At 35.3% G+C, this 24,332-nt stretch overlaps 2 protein-coding genes across 2 annotated transcripts in view; one reads left to right on the plus strand and one right to left on the minus strand.

Annotated features, from left to right (window-relative positions):
• The window catches only part of ABCG7 (ABC-2 type transporter family protein), a 29,904-nt gene extending 14,774 nt beyond the window's left edge, over nucleotides 1–15,130 (plus strand). Inside the window, exons 5-11 of the mRNA XM_086447323.1 lie at nucleotides 8,454–8,655; nucleotides 9,452–9,725; nucleotides 10,360–10,491; nucleotides 11,723–11,943; nucleotides 13,273–13,485; nucleotides 13,579–13,663; nucleotides 14,667–15,130. Coding sequence (XP_086303449.1) covers nucleotides 8,454–8,655; nucleotides 9,452–9,725; nucleotides 10,360–10,491; nucleotides 11,723–11,943; nucleotides 13,273–13,485; nucleotides 13,579–13,663; nucleotides 14,667–14,975 — 1,436 coding nt within the window. The 3' untranslated portion in view covers nucleotides 14,976–15,130. The remainder of the gene's footprint in view (nucleotides 1–8,453; nucleotides 8,656–9,451; nucleotides 9,726–10,359; nucleotides 10,492–11,722; nucleotides 11,944–13,272; nucleotides 13,486–13,578; nucleotides 13,664–14,666) is intronic.
• A 2,269-nt stretch (nucleotides 15,131–17,399) lies between these two features.
• Nucleotides 17,400–21,271, minus strand: LOC147398173 (small ribosomal subunit protein RACK1-like). Its single transcript, XM_086447324.1, has 2 exons — nucleotides 20,343–21,271; nucleotides 17,400–17,694 (listed from the first exon to the last, which is right to left on the minus strand). The coding sequence occupies exons 1-2, from the start codon at nucleotides 21,186–21,188 to the stop codon at nucleotides 17,593–17,595; spliced, it is 948 nt and encodes a 315-aa protein (XP_086303450.1). The 5' UTR covers nucleotides 21,189–21,271; the 3' UTR covers nucleotides 17,400–17,592.
• Nucleotides 21,272–24,332: the final 3,061 nt, after the last annotated feature.

The following is a 24,332-nucleotide window of genomic DNA, read 5'->3' on the forward strand; positions in this document are numbered from 1 at the left end:
TTAGCTAATTGACAAGTTTCACATGAAATATCAAGTAAATTGTTATTATGAAATAAACCAGGGAACATGTGTTTCAAATATCCAAAAGAAATATGGCCTAAGCATAAGTGCCAACGCATTACAAGTGCCTTATTAGACTGACTACTACAACTAAGCTGAGAAATATAATGAGTGGTAAGTAAAACAGGTGTGTCAAAGAAATACAAACCATTCACTTCATGTCCAGTGCCAATCGTCCTCTTCGACTCTAGATCCTGAAAAATACAATGAGAGGGATAAAAGATTACATTGCAATTCAAATGTTTGGTAATGCTACTAATAGAGATAAGATTAGTATTAAGTTGAGGAACATGCAATGTATTAGTTAAGGATAAAGGTGTAACAGAAAAATGGCCTTGACCAATAATAGAAGATAAAGAACCATCAGCAAGGCGAACCTTGCAATGACTAGAGCAAACACTATAGGTTTTGAATAGGGAGGACGTACCGGTTATATTATCGGAGGCACCAGAATCAATGATCCATGGCGAGGAAGTGGTAGAAACACTGTGTGTAGATGCAAATGTACCTAAGTGAGCGAAAGTAGAGACACTGATATGAAGTCTCCATCTGATTGAAAATTTTCCTCAACTTGTCAATCTCAGCCTAGGATAGAGATAACCGAATCCGAGGAGGACGTAGTAGCTGAAGAAGGTGTTGGATCAATAGTCGGCTGAAAGACTATAGGAGCTGAATATCGTTAGGTCTGTTGACATTGTTGATTAGGACGACCATGAAGTGCATAACAATGAGTCTTCACGTGACCCAACTTTCCACAATGATCACACTTATGTTGTTGACGGGTAGGCAGAGACCCACTATGAGGCTATGGAGAAGGTAGGCGAGCAAGCATAGTTGAGTGATCTCCTGAAGAATGAGGTAGGATAGCTGCGCGACGACTCTCATCAGTCAAGACATAAGAATATGTAGTATGTAGATACGAAAATGAATCCATATCCAATAAATGAACTTTCGCATACTCGAACTCATCCTGGAGCTTGGCTAGAAATTGAAAAACTCGATTCTTATCTAGAATCGACGCATATAATGCCTCATCAATAGAGTCATTCCAAGCATAGGACAAGGAGTAGAAGGTCAACTCTTCCCATCAAGCACGTAGCTGGGATATATAGGAGGTGACTGAAAAATCACCTTGTGAAATGTGGGAAATCTCACGCTCCAAGTTAAAGATCCGGACATTGTTTTGACGTTGCGAGTAGATATTCTTTGCGGAATCCCATATTTGTTTTACGCTCTTGGAGGACATGAACCCAGCCGCAATGTGTGGTTGCATAGATGTAACTAGCCAATAACGGACTATAGAGTCATTAGCAAACCATTGGGGATAAGTAGTGTTAGTCGGTGCCGGTTGTTTTTCCGCCCCTGTGAGGTAACTGATCTTCCCTTTTCCACCAATAAACAGTTCAACCGATCGAGTCCAAAGAAGGTAATTAGGACCATCTAATTTCACGGTGATAATTTGGATGCTTGGGAAGTCGGTCGAATGATAGGGAAGACCTCCCGATCCATCACTATTACTTGTGATCGAGGAGGAAGACGTTTCGGAGGCCATCAAGAGAATCTATGTCCTTTGGTTTGAAAGGAGGTCAAATAAATAAATTAAAAAAAAAAATTGTGACTGTTGTAACCTTCAAACAATAAGGCTGCTGTGATCGCAGCCTCCAAAATAGGGTCTGGAGTGATCGTAGCTTCCAAATAAAGGGTTTGCTGTGATCGCAACCACCCAACTGCACCTCTGCAGTGATTGCAAGACTTGCAACCACCAAAAGACAGAGTCTGGAGTGTTGTAGTCTCCAAATAAAGGGGCTGCTGTGATCGTAGCCACCCAACTGCACCTCTGCAGTGATCACAGGTCTCGCAGCCACCAAAAGACAAAGTCTGGAGTGTCGTAGCCTCCAAATAAGGGTCTGCTATGATCGCAGCCACCCAACTGCACCTTTGCATTGATCGTAGGCCCCAAACTACACCTGTGCAGTGATCGTAAGTCCCAAATGAAGGTTCTGCTATGGTAGCAAGCCTCAAACTGTACCTCTGCAGTTGTCGTAGGTTCCAAACAGCACCTCTGCTGTTGTCGTAGATGTCAAACAGCCAAAGGGCTGCTGCCGCAGGTTACTGAGGATAGTTCAATGGTCATCGTTTGGCTCAACAACTACAAAAAAGAAAAAGAAAAAAAAGAAACAGTAACTTTGCTGTTGCCTTAGGCTACAGTGTCTTTTATCGCATGATGCGATAAATAACCTTCGTAGGGGTGATGTTTGAATCTAAAGACTAGAGGTGTTGAAGATGGATGTAAGGGAGGAGAAGAATGATAGAGTTTGTAGCAAGAGAGAAGGGGTTGATGGAGGTAGAAGGGTTCGATGGGGTAGGCTCTGATACCAATTTAAAAAGATGAAGAGAAAAGTTATTTAATTGATTAGTTCTAATTAGGCTTTAAAGGGGAATTACAAAGTCTAATAAATGGAAAAGACTAAAAAGGACATAAGACTAAAATGTCTAGTAAAACAGAATTATTTAACACTATTATATATATGGGTAATGTTCAAAAGCCAACTATTTGGCCAACGTGTTTTGTCCTACATGGGTTAGAAGTTTTGGAACGGGCTTGTTTTTGGCGAGGAGATCATCCTCACCAAAAATCAGCCCATTCCAAAACTTCTAGCCCCATCTTTACAAGTTGAAGAATCATAGACCGTCCATTTTTTGTAAAAGATTTTTGATGGGGTTAAAAGTTTCGGAATGGGCTGATTTTTGGAGACAATGATCTCCTCACCATAGAGATCATGTTCATAAAAAATCAGCCCGTTCCAAAACTTCTAACCCATATGGGACAAAATGCATTGGCCTAGTAGTTGGTTGCCACCCCATATACAGGGGTGGAGCCAGGATTTTCTTGTACGGGGGCAAACTATGTTGAAGAGCATGAAGATGAGTGATTTTGAGGAGAAAATTCAAGGGTTGTTAAAGTTGAAGAAAAATGCATTTAGCTCATTTCTCATTAGTCTCTTAGAGAAGAACTAAGTCAAGGGGGAAAATCATTAATCATCCATTTAAAAACATATATAAGGATCTCAAATGTTGACCAAAACGCCTACGTGCCTTTGTGACGTCTGTCTTTTCTAAGATTAATGCAAAATGACCTCAATACCCTTACCTTCAACTTAAATAAAAACCCTTAGATTTATGTTTCCAAAGCCAGTCATCTTCAACATCTAGGGTACATTTTTTTATCCTAGTCTTGAATCATAGGATTAATCTAACCTTCAACCTAAAGAACAATATAGGATTTTTGAAGTAGAAGATGAGATTTTTTGAAAGAAAATTCTAGGGTTTTCTACGAAGGGGTTAAGGTGCGGTTTGAGCTTTTTTACCCTAGTCTCGATCAAAGGACTAATCTACTTAACCTTCAAACCTAAAGAAAAATATAGGATTTTTGAAGTAGAAGATGGGAGTTTTTGAAAGAATTTCTAGGATTTTCTACAAAGGGATTGAGGCAAGGTTCAAAACAATGGATTAAGACAAGGTTAAATAGATTAAAATTAATTATGCATAGAATTTGAAGAGTTTGAAGATGATTGATTTTAGTACAAAAAATGAAGGATTTTTAGTTACAGGTTGAAGATGTGGGTATTGAGGTTATTTTTTGTTAGCATATAAAAGAAGAACAAGGTCAATAGGGCATGTCTTCAAATTGAAAACATAGGGGCATCTCAAATATTCACTCAAATGTGGAGGGGTGTCCAAATCAACTAAAATATTGGGGGGAGGGGGGCATGTCATCAATTTGAAAACATAAGGGTATCTCAAATATCCATTAAAAATTCAATGGGCATGTCATCGGTTTGAAAGCAAAGGGGTGTCTCAAATATTCATAAAAAAATTGAGGGGGTTAACAAGGTCAAAATGGGTGTGTCATCCATTAGAAAACACAAGTGGTATCTTAAATATTAAAAAAAAAAAAAAAGGGTTCCAATAAATAAAAAAAAATTGAGTGGGGGTGGGGGAAAATTTTCAAATACTCAAAATATATCAAAACTATTAGGAGGATCGTGTAATTTTTAAAAATTCATGTGGGGTTAAGTTCCCCTACTGTAAATATGCTCCTATATGTATATACATACTAGAGTTTGCCCGTGCCTATGGCACAAGCATCATTTTTGAGGTAAAAGGGGGTAAAAGAGGAATGATAGTAAAGTTAAGAGGTATTATTTTACGGGGGGGGACAATAAAGTTGAAGGAGGCAAAAGCGAAAAAGCAATAAAGTGGGGTTGTGTGGGCTTGTCACACCCTAAAAATTTCGAATCTTGATCCGATCCATGATCCGGTTCAAGATCCTAATTTAGGGTATGAGAAGAAATAAGAACCATTGAATCATATTAACTAAATATCTAAAAAGAAAGAATTAAAACAAATAGAAATTAATGCTTATCAAAATGGAGAGCATCATCCTAGAACCCATTCAAAATGTCAAGTGTAGTAATACTCTTTGGGTACTTATTACATTCAAACCAAATATAACAAAATAAAACAAAACTATAATAAATTTGAATCCTAAAGAGACTAAACAATTAACAAAAAAAAATATAAATAAACCATTTCCACTGATGAATTTGCAATGCCCAATTTCAATCTCAATGCTCATTTTCTGAAAAGTTTTTCCGACAGAGTTGGTAAGCTAAAGTTTGCAAGAAAGTCAACGCTACACTAACATCTATGTATACATACATACAAATAAAAAGAAATATATGATCATGTTATTATCAAGTAACCAAGTCATTCCAAAATAATCAATGCATGCAATGATGAACAATTTTCCCACCGGCTTGGCTATTACCATGATCACCGATATTCTCAACAGCTCAGTCAAGCTCTCTATTTTAAAACAATCAATGCATGCAATGACGACCAATTTTCCCACTGACTCGGCCATTACCATCATCACCGATTTTTCCAACAGTTCGGTCAGACTCTCTGTTCCAAAACAATCATGCATGCAATGATGACTAATTTTCCCAACAATTTGGCTGTTACCATCATTATTGATTTTCCCAACAGCTTGATCAAACTCTGTTTCAAAACACAGAACCTTCCTCGAGGGCCTTTAAGGTCTTTCACCCAAGGACTTAAGTCCTGAATTGCTCAATTCATCATTCTAAAGCATGTCCATGATTATGCAATTTCACATTCATCTTCTAAAAGAACATTTCATGCAGTTTCAATACAAACATTATCACGATAACTAAAGATTCATCGATAAACACATAACCATGGTATATACTTAATTTTTATTTACTACGTATATATAAATAGATATGTCGTGAGAAGCTGTCTTAATCAATGTTGGAATCCGTTAATGAAATCTGATTCCTTCTTCTCCGTTTTGTATCTTTTCAATTTTCTACACCAAATAATTATATAAATAAAACTTACATGATTACTAATGATGTTCAAACTATCCTAATAGAATTTTAACGTCTCTCTCATCTCAAGGATCTTATTTTCTTTAATATAAAAAAAACACAATATTCAAAAAAAGAAAAGACTAAAATAACAGTCTTGCATTACAAGTTGACTTCTCATAATAGAAAATTGTATTTAAATTTTTCTGTAAAGAGGATTTCCAGATCTTTCCAATGATGTATAGATTGTCAAAAGCGGATGAGTAACAAGTTCTCGACATATTTTACAAGCTAACCCCACAAATCTTCCTTGAGTGACGAGAATCATAGATTCTTCAAAATGACGGTTTTTTTTCTTTTTTTTTTTTATAACAATAAAAGAATAGATTTTTGGTTTAAAACTACAATGCATAGAAATTTACGACTATTAGGAAGATCTAGAAATTCCCTACCTTTAATTTACGTCAAAAAATATCCGAAGAGCGAAGAAAATTGGGTTGGGTCAAAGGTTTCGTATCAGTTGTGGTTAGAAATGCTATTTCTTTGATTCCCCTCAAAGCTTGTGATGAACTGAGCGATTTTTTCTTCTACGCGGAAGTCTAACGGATCCTCTAAGTAGATGATAACCTAGGTTGAAGATGGATAGAGGCTAGAGTTTTGTTTTTAGAAGAAAAGAACGTGGGAAATAAAAGATTAATTTTGCAATTTTCGTGGGTTTAATATTTATAGTGTTAAAAAGACGTAACGGTCGTTGTTCAATTTATTTTGTTTTAATTAAAAATTCTATGTCCAGAACTTTGATTTTCGTGATCTTATAGTCTATTTTGATTAATTTTTCCATGCAGATCGAATGGTGTAATCGGTTTTGAAAAATTCCAACTTCAAAAAAATCATCCTATTTGTTAGCCTACGAATTTTCTCGAGATGGGTTTAAAAATTTGGGGCGTTATAGGGCCCCACTCATTTGTCTCAATCTTTATATCTCACAAAACTGTAGCTGAGTGGAGTCTACCGTTGTGTTTTATAATAATAATAATAATAATAATAATAATAATAATAATAACAATGACGATGATGATTCCCACTGAAAGGATATATATCTCCAAATCCAGCTAAGAAAAACGCATCTACTAAACAGATGATCATTAGTTTCATAACAGTTCCAACATAAGACACACCTTGAAGGAATAAAAAATCTCCCTTTTACCAAGTTCTCAAAGTATCGAGATATCCGTATTTGTGCCATATGAATTTCTTCCATCTAACTTTGGGAAACAAATGTGGGTTTTTGATTGAGAAATCATGGAGGGGTAATTTCCCATATAATTTCTTCACTTTATCCCTCCAAAATATATATATAGGGTGGCGTTTGGAGGCCCTAAAGAGAGCCAAACATTTTTTCGATGCATGGGTTAGAAGTTTTGAAATGATCATAGAGATCATCCTCATGAAAAATCAGCCCATTCTGAAACTTCTAACCTCATCAAAAGTGTTTTAAAAAATCGGACGGTCCACGATTGTTCAACTTGTAAACTAGGGTTAGAAGTTTCGAAAAAATCAGCCCATTCCGAAACGTCTAACCCATGTTTTGAAAAATGTTTGGTTCTCTTTAGGGCCTCCGAACACTATATATATATATGGTCTATCTTTTTCAACACAAGTTGAATACGGGAAGTATATGGAGTAGAAAGAGACCATCCCACATTGCCAAGCATATCCTTCACCGTTGCTTGACTGTGACTTTCAAATTGTAAAATGATGCAATTGCCAAACTATTCCCAAATAGGCTCATTGCTTGTCCACGGAACCTTCCAAAATAATGTAGACGATCCATAGTCTCAATAATCCTCGTATGATTCTTCACATACTCTCTAACTCTGAGGATGCCTCTCCAAACCCAAGACAATGTAGTTTATCCATCTCCTCAATAATCCTCGAATGATTCTTCACATACTCTCTAGCCCTGAGGATGCCCTCCAAACCCAAGAGCATTCATAAGGTAATTTGCGGTCCCTCACACTACCTCTCCACAGGGAGTGCTTGTTCACAACCAATACCAAAACATCTTCATCAACTGTGCATTATTTCTATCCGTAATTCTATGAAGATTGACTCTACCTTCCTCCTTAGGTCTACAAACCCGGTTCCAACTTACAGCATGCATGGAATGTGCAAGCGAAGGCCCTTTCTATAAAAAAAATCTCACAAGATGGCTTCAATATTTTCTGTTGTCTTCCTTGGAAAGTAGAAAGCTGAGCTCCAATATATTTGCTAGCTATTGAGAACAGCCAAATAAGCATCACTCTCCCTGCAGATGATAGCAAGATTGACTTCCATCCTTCTAGTTTCTTTTGGATCTTGTCCACCAACAGTTGGCATAATGAATTAGTCATCAGAGCAGAGAACAACAGAAGAGCAAGATTTTTTTTTTGGCAGACTTCCTATGCAAAATTTTACTCTCTCAAGTAATTTCCATCTCATTTCTTCTCCAAATCCTTTTCCTTGTGCAACATCCCATTATCCTTAATTGTCTTCCCTACATCCATTTTTAGATCCTCATAAATATCCTCTTTCCATCTGGGATTTCTGTTTTTTTTTTTTAATTTTTTTTATTATCTAAAATTATCTCTTAATATCTACTTTAGGTGCATAACCGCTATGATTGTTTGCTCTCCTAAGATTAGTTTAATTGATAAAAGCCTAGTGTACCCTCGTCTCCTAAGATTATCTCTTAGTTTTGCTCCTATAAGATGAAGTAGATCATTTCTATTTCTTTTGGAGGATTCTTATGTTATAAATAGCTCCAAATGCATAAGACATGGTTTTCCTTTAAACTACCTGATTGCTTTACACATGAATTCAAATTAAAAACCCTATCACAAGAAAATTCTGTAGCCATCCTTTTAGATGTTGTCAGTCTAGCTATAATTAAAGATTATTTATGTACTTATTTTAGCTTTTAAGAAAATGGGACTGAAATACTTGTGGTGCATCCAGGGCTTGATGCATTCCAGGCAGAGAAGGTAATGGAGACACTCCGACAACTTGCGCAGGATGGGCATACTGTAATTTGTTCGATACACCAGCCTAGAGGTTCAGTGTATGTGAAATTCGACGACATTTTGTTGCTAGCGGAAGGTGCACTCGTTTATGCTGGACCTGCACATGGGGAACCCCTAGTATACTTCTTGAAGTTTGGGTTGTTAGCTGAACCTCTATTCTATAGTATTCATTAATATTTCAAGGTTCAGTTCACCATGTTGTCTTTCTCTTGTATTGTGAGATGTCTAGTATTCTTATTGGACTTGGGCTTCAAGATGCAAAACAGTATCAAAGTGGACCTTTTCCGAAGTGGAGGGGCATTTTTTTGGGTAGTATTTCCGGGTAGGGTTTTTTGATGTTTTTCTCCCTGTGAGGTTCCTTGCGGCTAAGAGACTTGTAGAGATTTGAAATCTTTATCGTTGATAGTGGATCTCTCTCTCTCTCCATGTCCGTGGATGTACGCAATTTGCCAAACCGCATAAATCTTGTCTTCTTTGTGTGTTCGATTTTGTCTCTATTTTTTTGCTCTTGTTAAGCTTCCGCACAACATCTAGATTTTGGTTTGTTATTTTCATGTAACTTAGTTATATGTGTTTCATGCATACAGTGGTTTAAGGCCTTTGTAACCATGTATTACAAAATGGTCTGTCCTTTTATTGTGTTCTACTTGTAGTGGTTTCCCTTTCAAATTCATTTTTTTGCTGAAATTATCAGTGATTAATCAGTTTAACTCAGTTTTTTGAGATTTCGGTCCGCACCACATTGCATAACCTGTCTTCTTTTTGGCATATTCAATTTCAATTTCTATCAAATTACCGATTGCTTTAAATCATTCGCTAGTTAATGAAACTATGCATGACAATATTTATACATTAATGTTTATGTAGATATAATCCTAGATTTTGTTCTCTTAATTTTGAATAGAACTAACTAATTGATGGTTAACCAAACAGATATCATTGCCCAGATCATGTGAATCCTGCCGAATTTTTGGCTGATCTCATATCCATTGACTATAGTTCCTCTGAGAGTGTCCACTCTTCTCAAAAGAGGATTGATGGTCTTGTCGAGGCATTCCCACAGAACACATCAACTATTCTTTATGCAACTCCACTTACCACAGAAGGCTATAATACGTCCATGAAGTTTAACAGGAAATCTATTGTAAAGAGGAAAGGTGGTTGGTGGAGGCAGTTCTGGTTGCTCCTTAAACGGGCATGGATGCAGGTTCTTGTCTTTCTTGTCACCGATCAATTTTTCAATTGGATGATATGGGTTGATTTCTCTGTATCTTATGTTTTATTAACCAATTGTTTGATTTATCCCGATGGAGCCTTGTCTTTTTAATATGTTTTTTTGAAGTGCGATTGTTGTTGAAATGAAAGAAAGTGGATTACAAAAATAAGGAGACCTACCATAATTTGGTCCATTTTGACCATTTATTTCATCAATACCATGCATCTTTAGTTTCTGGCATTTATGTAATCCTAAAGTTCTTTATTTTGTTGTCTAAAAGGTGAACAGACAGATTTAAAAAAAAAAGAAAAAAAAAAGAATTAACCATGAAAATCATAGCTACTGATATAGCATAATCACCTCATATGATATAATCATTTCCAGGCATGTGAGTTCCAACAAAAATTCATATAAGATTAGAACAGTATCTTCTAATTTGATGACATCTTCATTAAATTTTTTGATTCAGAAGCTTTGAGACTTTCATTTTCATTTTTTATTTTTTGGTTTTATAGGCAAGGATGAGAGACTGAATTATTTTAGTAGTTGTTTTACGTTTCAAGTCCAGTCCAAAGTCCAAACTATTTCCTCTTAGTGCCTAACTTCCAAATAATTTAATGCCTAGGCTTCTCGTGATGGACCTACGAACAAAGTTCGGGCAAGAATGTCTATTGCATCAGCTGTAATATTTGGGTCAGTCTTCTGGCGAATGGGAAGATCTCAAACTTCTATACAGGACAGGATGGGACTGCTTCAGGTATGAAACATTTACATTTCACTGAAATCTAAGCCTGTCTTGATGGCTGATATATGCACGTGAGTGTGTGTAGAGAACCATGATAAACTGACTCAAAGAAAGATACTCAAATCCACTCAACTAACATGGAATGTGCACAGAACCATAGTTTTTTTCCTTGAGATACACAAGGAAAAAAAATCTATGGTTCAGTGCACATTCCACATCAGTTGAGTGGATTTTAGTATCCATAAAGAGTGCCATACGTACTGATTTCTGATAATGGGGGTTGGGTCCGATCCATGCATGTGACAAAACAATGGTTGGGGAGGAAACCTATGGATACTTTGATGATGTCGTGTGACCGATAAAAGTATCTGTGTAAGGTCACTTATTGAAAAGGAGCTAATGATGTGGCAGTTTTTAGGCTAGTAGGCTGACACATTTGCCAAGTGTTGCCAAGCCCCTGTAGATGTCAATGCCATTGAGGCAAGCCATAACTAGTTGAGGCCATCATTTTCCTTTAATATCATCCCATACTTCTATGCTCTGGGGGTTATTAAGAAGAGGATCACAACTGGAAATAAAGGGATGACTAACGGAGAACTACAAATATCACCTAAAAACCTCCTTTACCTCCTCTCACTGAATTCTTTCTCCTCTTCAATGATATTCTCTTATCATTGACGCAAGGGTGATCATACAGCTGTTCACTTGATTTAGTTGAATCCAAAGCTATCTTGCCCAAGGTTTAAAATCTTGTTTCAAGGTAATGTTTCGGTTGAAGGAAAAACCGAGACACCTTCACCTGTAACATTCTGAGACATTCAATGTTTTCTTTTGGTCTCAGCCATAAACCGAATGTCTTGGATGAAACATTCTAAAATGGGACAAAACTTTAGACCATGATCTCACCCAACTTTAATTGACTTGCACGTGCACGTGCACGTGTGCATACCTTATCAAGTATAACAAAAATTTGTTTCGATACAGGGGGGTGGGGCTATAATTACAGTTTTACTCATGGTCGATAATTTGATACTTATCTACATGTCTTGTGTCCTTTTCGTGGTCAAGATACACACAAAGTTAATGATGTTTAATATATGTTCCCCGGAAAACAGAGCAAAACATGTTTTCATAAGGTATTAATAGCTCTATGAATGTTGTTTCTACGCTATTACTCAGAATAATGTGCATATTTGCTAATGGGATCCAAGTTGATAATTTTCTCTGGATTATCCTTCTGAAGGTTGCTGCAATAAACACAGCAATGGCTGCACTTACAAAGACTGTGAGTGTGTTTCCCAAGGAACGTGCGATTGTAGATAGAGAACGTGCTAAGGGTTCTTATGCTTTAGGACCATATCTACTTTCTAAATTGCTAGCTGAGTTTCCTGTTGGAGCAGCATTTCCTCTAGTATTTGGTGCAATTTTGTATCCAATGGCTCGTCTTCATCCTAGTCTATCCAGGTGACTTCCCTTAGTTCTCTGCACTATTTGTTCCCACCATATAGGCTTTAAAATGGGTCGGGTTTTACTTGGATCTGAGTATATCCATATTCAAATCCAAATCCAAATCTGACTCGGATCCTATTAGATAAAGAATATCTGAATCATTTTGATTTCACTTAATATGGATCCAGACCTGACCCGAACGAATTGCTTGATTCTGGATAATTCAACTTTTTTTCTTCTATATTTATTTGTTAAATGCTATATATACTATTCTATTTTACCGTTATAATCATTTTATTTTATATGCATTTTTGTTATATTGAAGTAGTAGAAAAGGATATTTTGAAAAACCTAAAATTATAGTTTTCAAAGCAATATATAATTCGGAGATTGGTGGATATATAGACAGATCTGTATCCAACTCGCATCATGGTACATTGAACCATATTTGACCCATTTTTTTATTCGGATATACTTCAAGGACCCAAAACCGCTAAATTCAGATTTCGGATCACTCGGATTTCAGTTCAAATCGGACCCATTTTATGCCCTACCAACATATCTGTTTGTTTTTTCTGACATTGGTTACAATTACAAAATGCGTATTCGATTCTGTTTGTTGTTAGTGTAGTATATGGGTGTTGAAAGTCTCTTCAAGGAAATGGGCAACGATTTCATAGGAGAGTGCTATAGAGTATGAGAATAAACTATCGGTTTCCTTAACTAGCTTATAAGAGAAAAGTAAATCTCCCAAGGCAATACACAACAATTTAGCAGAGTAGTTCATGAGAGGACATGATCAATTCCTGATATAATATGGAACATGATCAATTCCAGATATAATGCGAACAATACAACTGGAAAAAAATAATATTTAAGGTAAAATGAGGTTAAAGGGAAATAAGAAAGTCTGGAGGAAAGACTAAAATACCTTTCCACATTCAACAATTATTTGAAATAACATTTTCTTGGGCCTAGTCCCATCATAGCGCAGTTGGTTTGACACATTGCAAAGTAAGGTCGTGGGTTCAAGTCCAGCTTACCCATAAAAATAAAAAATAAAAAACATTTTCTTGATAGCTGCAATGTCAATTACTTGGAGTTTGTTTTTTTGTTTTTGATTTTTGTTTTGAATAAGCATGTCAGTGACTCAAATTAAAGTTGATTTCGCAATGGTTTGCTATGTGACACTTAATTATAGGTCGTTCACAATATATGTTGACTAAGATTAAGATAAGGGAATCACACTTTTTTTGGGTATTAGATCTTGGATGATGGGTAAATGTAAGGGAACAAATTGTATATTTCCAGTAAAATGTATTAACATGAAATTTGAATTTTCAGATTCGGGAAGTTTTGTGGAATTGTGACAGTGGAGTCATTTGCAGCATCTGCAATGGGTCTAACTGTTGGGGCTATGGTTCCAACCACTGAAGCAGCAATGGCCTTGGGGCCGTCTCTTATGACAGTTTTTATTGTATTTGGAGGCTATTATGTAAATGCCGAGAACACACCAGTGGTCTTCCGCTGGATTCCTCGAGTTTCTCTCATAAGATGGTATGTGTTTTGTGAGTTAAACGGTCTATTTGATATCCAAACCTCTTTTTGAGAATTTCATATAGGGAAATTGAATGGGCGTAATTGTTTCAGGGCATTTCAAGGGTTTTGCATAAACGAATTTAGCGCTCTAGAATTTGATCATCAGCATTCATTTGATATCCAAACTGGAGAACAGGTAAGAGCATGAAACCCATATTATCTTTAATCTTTAATGAAATGGAACTCTGTCTTGGCAAAGGAGATACTATTCTGGTTTTAAGTCATTTAATTACAATTATTCTCCACAAAATTCATACCAAAATAGATTATTATGCATACTTATGTAGCCTTCTTTTACAAGATTACGGTGCATTTCTACTCTTAACTTGGATCTAGCACATTTAACCAAGTAATGTTGATTTAAATCTCATCAGGTAAAATAAATTGAATATAAGAGTTCAAGAGGGCTTCAGAAGTGTTCAAGAACCATCGCTTCTACCATTATTGGTTGTATTAGATGACATCTAATTTTAAGTTTTGAGTATGAGAAATAGCAAGATTACCTTACTTCGATTTGAGTGCCAAATGCGCTTTTGAGTTGAGCCATATCAAAATATTGGAGAGCTGCTATTGGCACCCCAACTTTTACTTATTACACCAATTTTTAAATATTATTTATCACACCCCAATTAAAGATTAAAACACACTCTTCAAACATTTCAAAGGTTTGCTCTAATTATAATCTAACATTATAAAACACTTGTTCAAACAATTTCAGTAATTGTTTACAACTATGATTAGGCTCATATAAAATCCTAAACCCAAAAGATAGAAATCTAGTAAAAAGAAAAGAATTTTTTTTTTTTTGAGAGAGCTTCTATTGGCACCCGAACTTTTACTTACTCTCATCCATTCACTTATTTTCTTTATTTTTAATTTGGGTGTAATAAGTAAAAGTTGGGGTGCCTACACAGCTCTCAAATATGGAATATATATATGGGTGGCGTTTGGAGGCCCTAAAGAGAGTCAAACATTGTGCCAAACATTTTTTCAATGCATTGTTTAGAGGTTATGGAATGGGCTGATTTTTTTGAGGATGGTCTCTATGATGAGATTATCTTCATAAAAAATCAGTCCATTTCGAAACTTCTAACCCTATCAAAACATCTGATATAATCTTTTGTAATTTTTCCTGACAGGTACTTGAGAGGCTATCTTTCGGAGGAAGTCGAATTAGGGATACAATGGTGGCCCAAGGTAGAATACTCATGTTTTGGTACTATATTACTTACCTTCTACTTAAGAAAAACAAGCCTAAATACCAGAAACTTGAGTCTCCTCCCATTAATCAACTCCAACAGTATGAGCAGCTTGAGCCTACTGTTATCAACCAACTTGGATGGTCCCAACAACTTGATCCTCCTCCCCTTGACCAAGTTGAACCCTCCCAACAGCTCGAGTCTCCTCCCATTGACCAACTTGAACCCTTTATCATGGAAGGCTTGTAATTACTTGGGGATAGAAGTATGAACTCTACATAGGACTCTGATGTTATGCAACCATTGTGCCGATCTTGTTCTTGTCTGGGTTCTGTGATAAAATCCCATATGGGTTCTATGTAAGTCTACATATTTGCAATAAAGATTGGCTTCTGAGTTTCTAAGCTGCATTTAAGGTACAGATTGGGAGTCATGGTCTACATCCACACTGACCATAGAGAAAATTGGTTGTGAGAAGCACCAATAGCAATAAAAAAATAAAGAAAACAAGACAATTTATGTGAATACTTCCACTATTTCCATGCAAATCAGGGTTACAATTTTTCTATCTTACTTTCTCTAAAAGACAGAAATCCATATAGAAGCATTAAATGAGTTGGCTATGAATTTAAAATCCATAAAAAGACGAAACTGCGCATAGGAAATTTTTTTTGAAAAAGTCAGTCCAAAAAATTTGGGTCCCTGTAGGCTTAGATCCGTTTCCTTGCAATAGAAACAAAAAATAGAGAACAGTTTACCGACTCCTAATGGTCAAGGTGAGCCCTTTCATCGTTTTCTGGAGTAACATTTTACCAAATATTTCCCCCCACGGAATCACTCTCGCTCTTGATACACAGTCCATTCTGCCAATACAAGACCACCAACAAAATAAGAAGTACAAACATTCTGCCAACACAAGACTACCGACAAAATAAGAAGTACAAACATATCATCTTGCTAGACTTCTGTTTTCTTTGCAAAAGAAGTGAGTAGGTTGATGACTAGTTCATTATTGTCCTCTTGCTTCTGAAATTTGGAGTCATTTGCCATCCCTCTTGCAGGTCTTGTAGCGTTCTCCAAATTCATTGTTGAAAAATCAAATTAGAGAGAATACTTTGGTTAATTACCCTTTTTGCGCGTTTTATGTGGAAGGAGAGATTTGAGAACGTTTTATTGGTCCAAGTTTTTTGCGGCCGTTAGAGGGTTTTTCTCTTTAGATGGGATCGGAAGATAAGAAAAAAAAAAAAAAAAAAAAAACACCTAATCGTAATCAATAATCAGCTTGAAAGTCTAGTTACTCTTGCCTGGGTTCGATGGTAGAGCCATCTTCGTATTCCAGTTGCATAGTGAGCTTTCAAGTTTGAGTTGTACCTTATGCAGTTGATCAGATTTTCACCCATATCGTTACACAGTATCCGGAGGCCCTCTGTTCCATCTTTTCCTTAGCTGTTTTTATTTTTTTTTAAATGGAAAAATATGATTTGAAGTTGTATATGCACATCTAGAATCATTTCTCCCAAGAAAATGATTTCCCTTACCAACTGTATTTTTTGGATTTTTCCAAGTGCAATCAAACACTAGCAATCATTTATGAGTAAATCCATTTTATGAGCCTTTTTTTCTGTTTTTTTTCTCGATTTCTTTAAAAAAAATAATTCTCTACAAAGTTTACATACCCTATCCCTTGTCAAAACTTAGAAAAATTTTAGTTGAATTTCACAATGCAACTGAGCTTCAGAATCCAGACTCTCAGAGCTTAAAAGCATGGATTCAATTTGATTGACAAGAACATATCAGCAACAAGACTAGTATATCAAACCCTTCCCTCAATCTATAATCAAGTAATTATCTTAAATTGTAAAAAAAAGAAAAAAAAAGTTGACACTAGTTCAAACCATTAGCAATGAATCATTTACAAATTATATATGAACAAGAATTGATTAAAAACTACCATGCAATTCAACTTCTTCAAAAAATCCATAACTTTCACAAATTTTCTGCGATTCATTCATTTATTGTATTAAACAAATCGAAACATCCACGTAATTAGGCGTTTTTACAAATATGAATCCCAATTTTTAATAATTTTCTATCTATCCATGTCAACCTTACATGGTAATATGTCCCCCTTATATTTCATCTTAAACTCCACGAATTCATCATTAAACGATTGCTGCTAACCATCATATCCTTCATTTAAGTTGTTATTGTCATTGGGGCCTTAGACCCATAGCTCAGTTGGGTCTAAGCCCAACTATTATATTAATTAGACATACGAATTAGACAATGCCATGTTTCCCAAAACCCAAATCCTTCATCAAGACCCAGAGTTGCCCAGTCGGAACAGATGACATTTCAGAACTCGGATCCATTGATAGCACTTCTTGTAGAGCCAACACAAGAACGAATTCCATTCAGCCTGCAAAGGCCAATTCTGAGCAGGAAGGCTGGCCTCAAACAACCAAAAAATTGGAACACAATCCACGTCTTGGCTACTAATGGAAGTTCCACTGCGATTCAAGATCAACTTTGTAGCTCCAAGGATTCTTCTTTGTCAAGAGGATCAATCAGTGAAATAAGAGATTTGTGGTTATTTAAATCCATAAAAAAAATTAAAAAAAAAAAGGAAAATTGCATTCCAGGCATTTAAAGAAAATTGAGAACACACCAATATGCTTTAAAATAGCAAGACTACCTCAAACCTATTCAAAAGAAATCTCAGTTGGGAGATAAAACTAAAAAGATCCAAACCTAACATGCTCATGCTCAAACCACAAGCAAGAGAACATAAGCCTAAAAGTGTCAAGAAAAACAACTTGAGTCTCTCTCCCCCTCTCTAAAAAGTCATAATAGCTAAAGAAAGCTTCTAATAACGACCAATTCCCCAGACTCTGATCGCACCATCTGTGTAACCACTAAATAGAGTGCTTCCATCAGAGCTCCAGCTCAAGCTTGTACAGTACAACATCTGCAAAAAATTGTGTAAAGGAAAATAAGGTCAACCAGTTTAACCTTGGACTAGAAGAGTACAACACCCTTTTACTTTTATTTTTATTTTTTTTAAAAAGGTTTGAGATTTATAATGTATTAATTAGTGATAGTGAACATCCAATCGATAACAAAGTTGATTATCCAAACAAGAACTTGAAAAACTTTACAAGTTCAAGTTCATGTTGACCATACAATCCATGCAACATAACTACCAATAATATGATTTGCAATATTAATATTCACTTGGTAACAAAGTTGATTTTCCAAACATGGACTAGAAACACTTTATGAGTTAGAAAAAGCATGTTCTAAATATGTTCTACTGAGAGAAGATTTGTTGGTATGAAATATAACTAAAAAAAGAATAACAACGTTTAGATGCAATGAACATAGTTGCATCCCTCAATGCTAACCACAAAAACACAGATCCAATGGGCTGGAAATTTATAAAGTTTTTTATGTCATGAGAAATTAATCAATTACAGCATTAGTTGCAATCATAGTAACCAAATTCGTATTCAATAATTATCTGAAAGGTGGTCAGTTCTGTTTAAATTTGGATAGATCTGGGAATGATTTAAGAAAAAATCAGGAAAGTTTTACTTTTAACCTCTAGAAATAGACAATCAATGTTCTTATTTAAAAATAATGAAATAAAACAATGTTCAATAAGGTTTTGGAAGGAGAATCAAGGTCGATGACAATGGTACTCTTAGAAAAAAAAAATCAAGGTTCCAGAAAATACCTAATGACCAATAAATCTTGAATTGGTGATTTACTGAGTCAAGGCACATGGCCCCAAATTCATCAAAGAGCAAATAAAAGAAGACTCAGTGATTTGCCAATTAAGTGATGATTAATTGACAAATCACAGATTAATTGATGATTTAATCAATATGACTATGCTATTCAAAATTTTGAACTTTTTGAAAAATTCACCAAATTATGCTTGCAATTGATCCTACACTAAGTTAGCTAATAAATATGTTCCAAAAAACCAACACTTGACTCAAAGACTTGCAAAATTAATTGATAAAAAAAATCCAAAAATTAGTCAAAATAAATAAACCTCCATCTTGAATACTCTACTGAAAGATAAAGAAAGCTACCAGCAAAGGTCTAAAAGCTCATCTCATGCAATGTTTTGATTAGGAGAAAATATGAGACTCTCGACCAAAACATTCCAAGACAAACTAAAGCATTCCTGAAACATCCAATGTTTGGGAGAATGTATTGTTCTGGGTTTCTAACATATCGAAATGGCATGACTACCACAACACACTACATCTTTCAAGGTAAATCTCTGAAAAATACAAGTGAGCAGCCAAGATACTTTGCTACTTGTTAGATGAGTCAAATTGTATAACTAGTACATCTGAAAAAATGATGTCCAAATAGAACTTGAAGAATTTACACTAAGGTTGTGTGATCAACCAATTAAACATTGGAAAAGGGAATCAATGTTCAAAAATATTGAGGCCCAATTTAACCTAGGTCTTTATTCTAGATAGGTAGGAGTTTTGAATAGAAATCTTGGCGACAATTTTAAATCAGGTTTCACCAAATTACAGTTCAATATATGAAGAGCAAAACTTTTCATCAAATTACAGTTTAAAATCACATCTAATGGCATTGCCTCAGTCAAGAGAATTGACACTGTTCGACCAAAAAACCCAAAACATGCCAAGACAATCTCAAAACTTGCAATGACAAGGTATAAATGTTTCATTCCGATTTAAGAACAAAACTGAGGTGTATCAATATGGTACAGAACTCTAAAACCTCCTTTGAGCAACCTCAAGTCTGTATTTGTCCCAACATGGGCAAGGCATAACCTTGTTAAGATCCCAAAAATCTTCAAAAAGACTTGAATCGAGATCTTTCTCTACCAACACAAGTTATAACTATGAACAAAACATAAATCCCAAATAATACCTAATTAAACTACTATGAATCAGGAAAAAAAAAAAAAAAAACCTAACCCTATATCCAAATGAGCATGATTAACTAAGAAACAACAAACCATTAAAACCTTAAAACCAGAGGCAAGGTTCAAAATATCAAAATGCATTGGCTAAGAATGATATGAAGCATTGACCCTTGAACAACTAGCATCAGATACATGGAATAACATTTTATGTGAATCGATAAAAACCGAACCAAGAAAAATATCCAAAACAAACACAAAGTAAAAAAAGCAGATCCAAATGAACGATGATTTAATTAAATATGAAGATACAACCAAAAACAGACAAACAAAACCCCAACCCTAAATCCAAAAGAAAAACACGATTAACCATAAACACAATAAAACTATAACCCTAAAATTAACATATGAGAATTTTTATTGACACGCCAATGAACTCTAAAGGTCCATATATTTTTAGGGGCACCTCTAAATATTATTTAGGGCACTTCATGTTAAAATCAAAACTTTTAAAGTTTTTTTTTAAACTTTTGCCCGCCCTTGGAAATGAGTGAAGTGTCAATATAACATATTCCTTCTGATATAAACAAGCAATAATAGAATCAAACAAACATTATAGCAAAAAAAAGAGATAAACAAAACCCAATTACACAAACCCTAGATCCAAATGAAAAACACAATCTTGAATAAAGATATACCTGATTTGTCTTGCGCTCGGTCAGTTCGGGCTTCAAGTCCTGAACAATGCTCTTACTCTCCAGATCCCAAATCTTAATACTCTCCTGTGTCGCCGCACAAAGCCAATACCGATTCGGACTAAAACACAAAGCATGAATAATCGCTCCAGCATCTAGCGAGTACAATCTCTTCCCTTCCGCCAAATCCCAAAGCAAAGTCACCCCATCTTTTCCTCCACTTGCACAAAGCGACCCATCAGGCGATACCGCCACAGTGTTCACGTACCCTCCGTGCCCCGCTAACGTGCACCGAAGCTTACAATTGGTCAAATTCCAAACTTTAACTGTTCGATCCCACGATCCAGAAACGATGGTTGGTTGAAACGTATTAGGGCTAAATCTAACACAACTAACCCAATTAGTATGCCCATCAGCATCTTGAATAGTGTATTTGCATTCTCCAAGAGTGTTCCATAACTTAATCGAACGGTCACGAGAAGCCGAAACGATCTGACGGTTGTCAATCGAGAATGCGACAGAGAGGACATCTTTGGTGTGACCTACGAATCTACGAGTTGTGGCACCACTGTTGATGTCCCAGAGACGAAGCTCACCATCCCAAGAACCAGAGAGAGCAAATTGACCGTCGGATGAGAGGACAACGTCTTGGACAAAGTGAGAGTGACCTGTGAGACGACGTTTGGGGACTCCATAATTGAGTTCTTCCTTGGTGAGATGCCATACAAGGACGGATTTGTCTCGAGATGAGGAGACGATCATGTCTGAGTTGTCGATTGGAGTTGCGATTGCTGTCACCATGTCTGAGTGACCCTTCATTGTTCCACGAAGAATCAGAGTTTCCGCCATTTTTTTTCTCTCCCTTTGTGTTCTTTAGAGTTCAAGCTAGGGTTTGGAGGAGGGAAGATGCAGAGGAGAAATGAGGGAAACACTGATGGTTTAGGGTTTTATAGGAGTGAAGGTTGATCTTCATTAGGGTTTCGTGACCGTGGGCCACTTGTAATGGTGTCAATGGAGCGGTTCGGTTCCTAAGAAAAATAGAACCATAATCACTATATTTTTTCAGTTCGGTTATTATCCGTTTCGGCTCCGATTTTAAAATAAGTGGAATCAAAATAAGAACCGTCAAGAATGATCCGCGTTCATCGATTCCAATTCTTAAGAATCAAATAATAAAATAATAAAATAAAAAAATTCAAAATTATTATAAAATAAAATTAAAATATTCCTTCTAAAAAAATAACATATTATCTATAACATATCACCCTAATAATAATTTGTTTCACCAATTTTAATGATTTTTCTTTAAAAAAAATAAAATTCACCTTCTTTACATGTAATAAACTTTAAAAAAAGATGGCCAATTTTAAATTCTAATATTTAGTTTATATGAAAAATTGAAGAATTTTATATAATATATATTAATTTTAAAATATAAAAAAACTTTAAATCATAGATAATATAAAAATAAATGACAAAATAAATTAATTTTGGGTACTTGTAGGTCCCATTAGATAGAACTTAATGGTTTCGGTTCCTATCGATTCAATTTAATATTATACTCGGTTCCAATAAAAAGGGAAATCGAAATCGTGATTTTCTATTTTAGTTTGATTGCAGATAAATGGGTACCCATTAACACTCCTATCGTCGGGTGTGCTTTTAGAAATTGGATGAATTGGATTGGATTTAGAATGATATTTTATTTTGGTTCGATTCTGGATAAATGAATACCCATTGACAACCCTGTCATCTGGTGTGTTTTTAGAATTCGGATGAGTTAGATTGGACTTGGAGTGTGTTAAGCGAGTTTGACAATTTGCATTTGGGAGTTGGGTCTTGGAACCCACTTTGACTTGGTGTAGTCTATTAGGCTCCAATTTCATAAATTATTTAACAAATCTAATTAAAGATAAAAACTTACCATTCAAATTTATTTACATTAACATTATAACACATTCAAACAATTAGGATTAGGCTCAATACAATTCACACACACACAGCCATTAATTTATTTTTTATTGGCACCCCAATTTTTATTTATTCTTAACCATTGACTTGTTTTTTAGGGTAATCAACATTTCATGCGTTGAATATGACAAAATTTCGATTTTGGTACAATGTAAATTTTTATTCCCAATACATGTTTTCCAACGAGTTCGTCATTTTTATAATTACTGATCTCGCCATTAAAAATATCAAGGGTATTTGACGTAAATATGACATATAATCTCATTGGTAATCTATCAACGAAGCTAATTATAAATTAAAATTACTTGTGATCTCGCTGGTAAATTATCAACGAGATTGTTGACTGTAAAAGTGACGATCTCGTTGGAAAATATGTTTTGAGACGTAAAATGATTAGTGTACTAGAATTCGAATTTTGTCATAAGTTTGCACGATTTTGGAAAATTCTCCATTTTTTATTTTAATTGGGATACAAAAGGTAAAAGTTGGGGTGTCAATAACAACTTTCTTAGTAATCCAATCCTTTTGTTAGGAGTGCTACTCTCACTCTCTGCCCTTGTTCTTGCTCTGGTGATTTAGGAGTAAAACCTTCTCCAAATCCCCTCCTCAAAATACGAGAACCCACTTTCAAAATGTTGGAAACCCAATCTTCATGAAGATTCCCATACCATTTATCGTATTTACATATTTTTCTATGATATTAAATAAGGGTTGGGATCCGTTGACTCTTAAAAATGACTTATGAAAAAAAAAAAAAACATGATCCCAACCCTTTAAACACAAAATCCAATGGTTGAGATTTATGAGTATCTTGATAGCAGAAATCTTGGAGATTATGGCAACCCGCCAAATACTAACATAAAGCCCCCATGTCAGATCTTGAGGCGCAAGGTGACACCTCAAAATTTCGGCATGGTCTCCTTTGTTTATGTTAGTATTTCAAGACATTCAACCTGTACCTGATAAACGACATACATTATCCTCCATATATACATACAAAATATAATACTAGTGAAAGCCTATATACATCTAATAATGTACGATAGATCAGAGTGCGGAAGGATAAACAAAATACAGGATTATACAAACATTCCTCACTCTAATAAAAGTCCTAACGCTCAGTACAAAATCTATAATACTCCTGTAGATGTGTGATTCTTGATTACGAGTCCCACTTCTATGAAGGTTTAGAGTCGTCACCATTCATTTTTGTAAAAGGGTGTGAATGCTCACCCGATGTATATTTTTTATAAAAAGTGCCATTTTTGGCATTTAGTGACTGTCATTCCGATAAGGTGCTAATCAACTTGAGATCGAGGTAAGCGATTCAATTAGAGAAAAGGGAAGGTGTTAGGCACCATTTTCTCCCCACCAATTGGTGGTAACCTCAACACAACTCGGTCAAATTTTTGATAAAAAAATAAAATAAAATAAGTGTCACGTGTCGATAACTTGTACCCTAAGTAAGAATTTATTTTTGGCTTGATTATAGGATCATCCTTGTAAAATCCCGAGTTTTCAATTCGTATCTCGAAGAAAATAAATAGTGAAATTTTGAGAAAATCTTGAAAGTGGGACTTAGGGGTAAAACTTTAGGATGTTTCTGATTATTTTTAATGAAATCCGACCTTACCATTGGATTCAAAATGATCGAAAAATATACTTTAGCCTGTAAGCACGCTCAAGTGCGAGTTCAAATAGAAAAGTTACAAAATCCTTGATTACCGAGTCGGACCAGGCTAAAATAGTGACTTTTTGCTAGAGTAAGAATTATTAAGATTCAAGTATACCATTGGATTCGTAACAAAAAATTATTAAACATGGACTATTTATTTGTCATTTTTAGAGATCAGGAAGTCGAATTATCATAAAAAACGAAAACGACGTCAATTTTAGGGGTCACCTCAAGCTAAAATATAAATTTTTGCTAGATACAAATTTTGTAAAAATTGATCATACCATTAGATCCGGAATGCAAAATTAGATAAAATAGAGTATTCATTTGTCAGTTTTGGAATCCAG

Source organism: Akebia trifoliata, chromosome 7 (genome assembly GCF_017979445.1).
Source record: "Akebia trifoliata isolate Shusen 1 chromosome 7, ASM1797944v1, whole genome shotgun sequence".
In the NCBI taxonomy this organism is placed as follows: domain Eukaryota; kingdom Viridiplantae; phylum Streptophyta; class Magnoliopsida; order Ranunculales; family Lardizabalaceae; genus Akebia; species Akebia trifoliata.

Bases quoted from the DNA above. Each gene is read 5' to 3' on its own strand.
- LOC147398173 (XM_086447324.1), bottom strand. From the start codon at position 21,188: ATGGCGGAAACTCTGATTCTTCGTGGAACAATGAAGGGTCACTCAGAC. The intron at 17,695-20,342 runs GTATATCTTTAT...AATTTTTTGCAG, and splicing joins CCGAGCGCAAGACAAATCAG to ATGTTGTACTGTACAAGCTT.